Source organism: Lotus japonicus, chromosome 1 (assembly GCF_012489685.1).
Source record: "Lotus japonicus ecotype B-129 chromosome 1, LjGifu_v1.2".
Taxonomy (NCBI): domain Eukaryota; kingdom Viridiplantae; phylum Streptophyta; class Magnoliopsida; order Fabales; family Fabaceae; genus Lotus; species Lotus japonicus.
Genome location: NC_080041.1, coordinates 40,529,978 through 40,538,040, shown reverse-complemented (window position 1 = coordinate 40,538,040; position 8,063 = coordinate 40,529,978). Strand labels below are relative to the sequence as shown.

Genomic DNA, 8,063 nt, shown 5'->3' with positions numbered 1-8,063 from the left:
TTCTAACTTGTCTTTTGTTGCAGAAATTTACTACTTCCAAACTCTTTAAAACAGCTATTAAAGAGTATGCTCTTCAAAGGAGGAAGAATGTAATTTTAGAGAAGAGTGATAGCAAAAGGGTTGTCATTAAATGCGAGGGTGAGTGTCCATTTTATTGCAGGCTTTCCAAGTTTGAGCAGAACAATTTCTGGCAGATTGTCTCACTGGTTGATGAGCACTCATGCTATAGGACCTCCAAGAATCGCCATGCCAGGCCTAAGCTACTTGCCAAGAAATTGATGCAAACAATAAGGCATAACCCTGGAATGAAGTGCAATTCTGTGGTTGCTGAAGGCCAGCTTAGGTGGGGAGTAGTGCTGAATAGATTTCAAGCATCAAGAATTAGGACAGCAGCCAAAAAGATGATTGATGGGGCAGAGCAGGAACAATATAAACATCTAAGGAGTTATGCTAATGAGCTATTGAGGAGCAACCCAAACAGCACTGTGATTATCAAAAGTGAGATGGGAGCGGATGGCCCTGTGTTCCAGAGAATTTATGTGTGCTTTGCTGCTTGTAGAATGGCTTTTGCAAGACACTGCAGACCACTCATTGGATTGGATGGCTGTTTCTTGAAGGATGTTTATGGTGGACAGCTGCTTACTGCTGTTGGTAAGGATGGGAACAACCAGATGTTCCCAATTGCCTTTGCTGTTGTTGAGGCTGAGACTAGAGATTCATGGGAATGGTTTGATACTGTTAGTTAAGTGTACAATTTTGATACTGTTAGTTAAGTATCCATTCTCTTTTCAGTATCAATATCAATTCTGTATCAATATTGTCATTCAAACTTGCAAACTCATTGCATTACTTTTCAACAATTACATTAACCAGACATTACAATTCCTCCACAGTCTAGAACACAAAACACAACACTTAAACACTATAATTCCTTCACACCCTAAAACCCTAAAATTCTACTTCATCAGTTTCAACATTAGTGACACAGTTACAATCAACAGAACTGCACAAAAGGACCATCCTAGAACACAAAACTTCATCAACACAACTTGGCTCTTCTTCATCCCCTCAATTCTACGAAGAAGGCCTGCAATTATCTTCTTGTCACGTGGGTTGCCTTCATTCTCATCATACCACACAAAAAAATCACATTGCCTCATCTTTTGTTCCTGTCAAGAGTAAAATTAGGAGCAGCATTAGGTGGAGGAATTGCAATAACAATTAGGAACAAGATTAGCAAGAGAAATTACCTGGAACTTTCCACACCCATAGAAGCGCCTTCCAATGTTGCCATTTTCGTTCGACCAAGTAGTGACCAACGGTGCCTGAACTCCACACTTGCAGAAAACCCTCCTCCGAGAAGACCCAGTAGTCAAAGAGCTACATCCCGAGATATGGCTTTCTCCACCCATCTCAGCCTCTACCGATCGCTCCTTCTCACTGCTCTTTCTCCCTCACTCTTTCAACCTGTCTCTCTCGTCGATGAACACGATGATGGGTTGCTAATTAGGGATTTGAACCCTAAATCCCCAAATCGGGTTTACAAACCGGGCCCCAAATCAATTTGTTTTTTTTTTTAGTTTTCATTGTTTTAATCCACGTGGCTTTATTAAAAATAAAAAAAATTCCACGTCAGCTTCTCCGTTAGTGAATTAACGTCAGGCTAACAGAAGGGTAACCGGTGGACCTTTTAATAACATGGAGGGTAGTTTCAATGACAAAAAATAGGGTGGGGGTATATTTTGCACAAAACTGAAACATCAGGGGCAAAAACTGCTTTTTAGCCTTTGTTTTGAGTCTTTTTTTTGAGTCTCATGTAGTGTTTCATGCATTTTTATCTTTTCTTAAGTCTTTGTTTTGCTTTTTAGCCTAAAAACACTACTAAAATAGGGTCATCAGCAACCTCAATCCTCTGATCCCTTTCAGCAGTGAGATGACTCATCATAACAGGAACCTGAGCAACTAACCAAGTACTCAGACGATTCCATTCTTCATCAACAGAGTCAGGGTTCTCACTCAGGTCAGTGTAACCTTGCACATTGCGAATCATCAGTGAAGCTTCATGATTAAAAACACTGATGCACTCAGAGAGAGAGGTTGGCCTGAGGTATGTGTAGGGAACAATGGAGAGATTGGTTTCAGGAGAGGTTGGGTGGTTGCTGCTGTTTGCTCAGAGGCACCTTGAGGAGAACCAATATCAAAAGTTTGGACATTTGGTTCAGAGGTTCCAAGGTTTGGTTCAGAGGTTTCAACCTGAGGATGTGGTGATCTAACCGAAGAGTGGCTAGACACTGAGTTTTCTGGTTCTGGTTGAAGGGGTTCTTGTTGAACTTGGTCTGGTTGAATTGTTGGGCTAAAGGGTCTGCTTCATGCAAGGGGTCAGCCTGGATGGGATAATCTGGGTCAACTAGACGTTCTGGTCTAGGTCCAGGGTATCTCCTAGGGCTTGGTACTGTGAGGTAGTACTCTGGAATGGCAGACACTTTTTCTTTCCTAACTTCGTGAAATTTACGAAGTGACTCAGAGTTGTTGGAAGGTGAGGAGTCAGCAACGTTTGTAGGAAAGGATACAGAAGTATAGGGAGTGGAAGAATCTGTATCAGCAGTTCTACGATCAAGACGTTCTGATGCTCTGGGGACAGAGTGATCAGACGTTCTGGGTTCAAGTTCTGGTTGTTCAAGAATAATGGGTTCAGAGGTTAGTGGGTTGTATTGAATGGTAATGGGTGAGGTTGGTTCAGAGGGACGTGGAGTCTGAAGCATATTCCACAGAGGTGCTTCTTCTTGGGAAGGTTGGAAAAATGAAGACCTTGGTGAATTTGGTGGAATGTGGTTTGGGCAGCTGGTTGAGACTCTGGGATAGGAGTGAGTTGGGTGACTGTGCGGTTAAGAAGTGTAGAGATGGGGAGTGCATCAAGTGAATTTAAATCATCATCAGATTCAGTGACAACAGACTTACTTGATGAACGCGCGGCAGACCGAGTCACTCTGGCAGAAGTCTCCATGCTGATGACTGCAGCAGCAGGTTCCACACGGGTAGGCTTCTCCACAATTCTGACATGCTTCTTCTTCTTCTTTGGAGGAGAAGGAGCATCATCATTATCACCATCATCCTCATCATCAGGCTTGGTGGTTTCATCGTGCTTCCTCTTAGGCTTGTCAGCCTTCTTCTTCTTCTTCAGAGGAACATCAGACTCTTCAGAAGATTCCTCTAAGACCATTTTTCTCTGAACTTTCCTCCGGGGAGGAGAGTCAAACTCTGGAGCTGGTGGCAGTTTTCTGAAAAAATCGTCCACATCAATCTCATACCCTTGTTGCTTCAGATCATCAATGTAGCACAAAATATCCTCTGGGGACCACAGAGGGTAATCATTCAGAGGCACCCTTCTTTGTCTTACTTCATCAGAAGTATCTTCATGAGCAGGGGCAATCTTCTTCTTGACCAATCCCATCTTCTTCAAAGATGTGGATGTTAAGACATCACTAACAATTGTAGACAGATCCTCTGTGCATCCTGCCTTGATAAGATCTTCTATGAATTTGCTCTCAATGAAGAGATCTGAAAGCAGTCTCCCAAAAGGGATGTACTTGATAGCAGACTTGATGGAGGCAGTGGTTCTGGATTTCCTGATGCACTCTTTCAGGTAAGAGAACAGGAAGAAAGGAAGGCAGACCTTCCTATGATCCTGAATGAAGAACAGCATTGCCTTCTGGCAGAAGTTGATGTAATCAGGAGAGCTTCCCTTTGGCCTCTGGTTGATGCAGTGAAGCAGAATCTTGTGCCAGATCCTTAGCTTGGGATGAAGATCCACCACTTTGTAGTCGCTCTTGCCAGGTTTGTAGGTGGTGTAAAGAGCCTTGTTGGTTTCATCCTTGGTTCTGGGTTTCACCTTTGACTCCGTCAGTTGGAATCTATACCCAGTTCCAGTGTGTGCACCCAGAAGATTCACAATATACTTCTCAGTGATGATTATCCTCCTTCCAGCAATGTAGAAAACCACTTGCGTGTCATCACAGTCGGCATGTTTTCCTGAATTCCTTGACCAATTTGTCATAGATTGGACCTCGAAGTCTGTTGAAGTACTCTTCCCATCCTTGAACATGAACTTCAGGACGAAGATCATACCCATTAGCAGCTATATTATCCAGGTCGAATCTCCATTCAGCAAGCACCTGGAGTTCTTCCGGAGCAAAAACGCAGTGAACGGCACAACCCCGTTCTGCAATTGGAATCATCTTCTCTTGAGCTTGACCTTGACTTGGAGTTTCAAGACCCAATTGACCTGTAGCTTTCCCTACTACCATATGAGGAAACCTGGTTGCACCTGCAGCTTCGTTTCTATTTTGTCTCACCATCTTGAAGTCGGTTGAAGGTTTTGGGTAGAAAGGAGAAGGATGAATAGAGAGAGAGAGATCGTGGGGATAAGTTTTTTGAAAAACTGAAGAGAGAGAAGGTGAAACCGTAAGTGTAGGAGAACGTGTGTGTATAGTGGGTTTTGACAAATAACCGTTGTTGATAAAAAAACAATTTAAAATCAACGGTTAAAAATTAAAGACATGATAGTAACAGTTAATACATATGTCACACGCAGGAGAGAAGCACATCAACACTCATTACGACAGACTGTCAGCACGGGCACAAGGAACTATGTATCAGAGATACTGACACACGTTTACTGTCTCAGCTTCAGAGTCAGCACCAATGGGTACATAAACTCTGATAGACTTACCTTCTGGACTAGACATCTTCTGATAAAGAAGCATCATAGTCAGAGGTTCTGATCCATCTTCATGCTGGACAAAAGTCCATATTCAGACTTTTCAGAATGAAATTAAATCTATCCTCTGCTAAGGGCTTTGTAAAGATATCTGCCCATTGATGGGCAGTATCAACAAACTTCAGAAGAAGTACGCCCTTCTGTACATAATCTCTAATAAAATGATACTTTACCTCAATGTGCTTTGCCCTTGAATGTAAGATAGCATTCTTACTCAATGAAATTGCAGCAGTGTTATCACAATAGATTGAGATATTGCTCTCAAGGATTTGATAATCCTCCCGCTGATGTTTCATCCAGAGCATCTGAGTGCTGCATATTGCTGCTAAGATATATTCTGCCTCTGCAGTAGAGAGTGCAATGGTTTATTGCCTCTTGCTTGCCCATGAGACTAAGTTGCTTCCCAGAAATTGACAATTTCCAGAAGTGCTTTTTCTCTCTGTTCTATCTCCATCATAATCAGCATCACAATAACCTGAAAGCTTATACTCTGATGTTTTCTTATACATCAAGCCAAGGTTTGTGGTACCTTTCAGATACCTTAGGATCCTCTTAACCGCAGTTAAGTGGGTTTCCCTTGGATCTGATTGGAAACGAGCACATAAATGAACACTAAACAATATATCTGGCCTAGATGCAGTTAAGTATAGAAGTGAACCTATCATACCACGATAGAGCTTCTGACAAACTTTACCACTTGCATCTTCTTTCTCCAGAATGCATGTAGGATGCATTGGAGTCTTGGCCACCGTAGAATCCAGCATATTGAACTTCTTCAGAAGTTCTTTAGTGTACTTGCTCTGATGGATATATGTTCCTTCTGGTGTTTGATCAACTTGTATTCCCAAAAAGTACTTGAGTTCTCCCATCATACTCATCTCAAATTCAGCCTCCATCATCTCAGAAAATTCTTTGCATAGAGATTGATTAGCAGAACCAAATATAATATGATCAACATAAATTTGCACAATTAAGATATCATCTTTGTAAGTTTTGCAAAAAAGAGTTGTATCTACTTTACCCCTTACAAACTCATTCTCTAGAAGGAATGAGCTGAGTCTCTCATACCATGCTTTGGGAGCTTGCTTCAGACCATAGAGTGATTTCTTCAACTTGAAAACATGGTCTGGGTTCTTCTCATCCTCAAAACCTGGGGGTTGATGAACGTAGACTTCCTCTGATATGTATCCATTTAGGAAGGCACTCTTAACATCCATCTGATGTAGAATTATGTTGTGATTTACTGAGAAGGAGATCAACAGCCTGATTGTTTCTGTGTAGTCTATTCCTTCCTGCTGACTGTAGCCTTGAGCAACTAGCCTTGCCTTGTTTCTGACTACATCACCTTTCTCACTCAACTTGTTTCTGAACACCCATTTTGTTCCATGGACACTTTGAGGCTTCTTCACTAGGCTCCAAACATCATTCTTGGAAAATTGATTCAATTCTTCTTCCATGGCCAGAATCCAGTCCTTGTCCTGAAGAGCTTCATTAATTGTCTTTGGTTCAATTAAGGACACCAATCCTTTCAGACTAAGCAGAGTCTCTTCAGAGGGTCTGAAGGCTGATCTGGTTCTGACTGGTTCGTCTTTGTTGCCCAGAATCAATTCCTTAGGATGAGCTGCAGTGATTCTGCTCTTCTTCTGAGTTTGTGAATCAGAGGGACCAGCTTCTTCTGGTTCATCTTCCTCTGGCTCAGCTTCCTCTGGAGCTTTGCCTTTGTCAGAAACACTTATACTTAAATCTGCAAATTTCTCAACTAGCTTTCACTGGTCAGAGTCAAGCTTATCGTCAAATCTAACATGAATAGATTCTTCAATTGTTTTAGCATCAGTATTATAGAATCTAAAACCTTTAGATCTCTCAGAGTAACCAAGTAATAGAAATTTAGAAGACTTAGCATCAAATTTATGCAATCTATCCTTAGTATTAAGAACATAACAAACACAACCAAAAGGATGAAAATAAGAAATGTTGGGTTTTATATTCTTCCACAATTCATAAGGAGTCTTATTCAGAATTGGTCTCACAGAGATTCTGTTCTGAATGTAACATGCTGTGTTTACTGCCTCTGCCCAAAAGTGCTTAGCCATGCCAGTTTCTTGGAGCATGGTTCTAGCCATCTCCTGAAGAGTTCTGTTCTTCCTCTCAACAACACCATTTTGTTGAGGAGTTCTGGGACAAGAGAAATCATGTGCAATTCCATAGGAATCAAACAGACTCTCAAACTTGTCATTCTCAAACTCTCCACCATGGTCACTTCTGACACGCACAATCCTACAAATGACCATCCCATATCTCTTGCCACCCATAGACTCAGTTTTCACTGGTCCAAACAGGTCGATATGCAGAAGTTCCAACGGCCTTGAGGTTGAGACAACATTCTTTGCCTTGAAAGGGACTTTTGTGAATTTGCCTTTCTAACATGCTTCACAAAGAGCGTCTGAAGAGAACTTCAGAGTGGGTAAGCCCCTGACAAGGTTTAGCCTGCTCAGCTGGGAAATCTTTCTCATACTGGCTTGCCCTAACCGTCTATGCCATACCCATTGCTCTTCATTAACAGACAGAAGGCACTTCACATTCTAAGCCTCCAACTCAGATAATATGATCTTATAAATGTTGTTCTTCCTCTTGCTGTTAAACAGAACAGAGCCATCGATCTGACTTACAGCCCGGCAGGACTTTTGATTAAAAATAACATCATAACCCTTGTCAGCTAATTGACTTATAGACAATAAGTTATGAGTTAAGCCGTCTACCAATAAAACATTGTCAATGCATGGACTACTATCTACACATATAGTACCAGTACCAACAATTTTACCCTTTTCGTTGCCACCAAAGCCAACTTCGCCTCCAGGCTTAAGTTTTAGCTCTTGGAACATACGCTTTTCTCCCGTCATGTGACGCGAGCATTCACTGTCCAGATACCATGATTGGTGTTTCAGTGGAGCTATCAAGGATATCTCATTTTCATCGTCTGAGTTAGGATCTCCTTCTGATTCTGAGTCAAAGTCAACAACATCCTTTGACTCTGCTCCTTTATCTTTGACAATGGCCATGAGTCCTTGGACTTCCCCATCAGAGTCAACATCCTCTTACTCTAATTCGTCAAAAGTCACCATCAGACTTTTCTTGGTCTTGAAGTGCTTCTTTGGCCTCTTGTCCTTCTTCAACTTTAAACAGTCACTTTTGTAGTGCCCTGATTCTTTGCACTCAAAGCATGTGACTTCCTTAATTGAGGACTTCTTCTGACCTGAGGATTCAGACTTTCCTTTGGCCTTTC

At 41.8% G+C, this 8,063-nt stretch overlaps 1 protein-coding gene across 1 annotated transcript; it reads right to left on the bottom strand.

Annotated features, from left to right (window-relative positions):
- Positions 1 to 876: 876 nt before the first annotated feature.
- Positions 877 to 1,412, bottom strand: LOC130735883 (uncharacterized). The gene is made up of 3 exons (XM_057587758.1): positions 1,251 to 1,412; positions 993 to 1,169; positions 877 to 894 (listed from the first exon to the last, which is right to left on the bottom strand). Exons 1-3 carry the CDS (start codon positions 1,410 to 1,412, stop codon positions 877 to 879), a joined length of 357 nt encoding a protein of 118 aa, XP_057443741.1.
- Positions 1,413 to 8,063: the final 6,651 nt, after the last annotated feature.

Coding starts and splice junctions, on each gene's coding strand:
- LOC130735883 (XM_057587758.1), bottom strand. CDS start 1,412: ATGGGTGGAGAAAGCCATATCTCGGGATGTAGCTCTTTGACTACTGGG. Junction 1,170..1,250: donor ATGGGTGTGGAAAGTTCCAG/GTAATTTCTCTT, acceptor TACTCTTGACAG/GAACAAAAGATGAGGCAATG.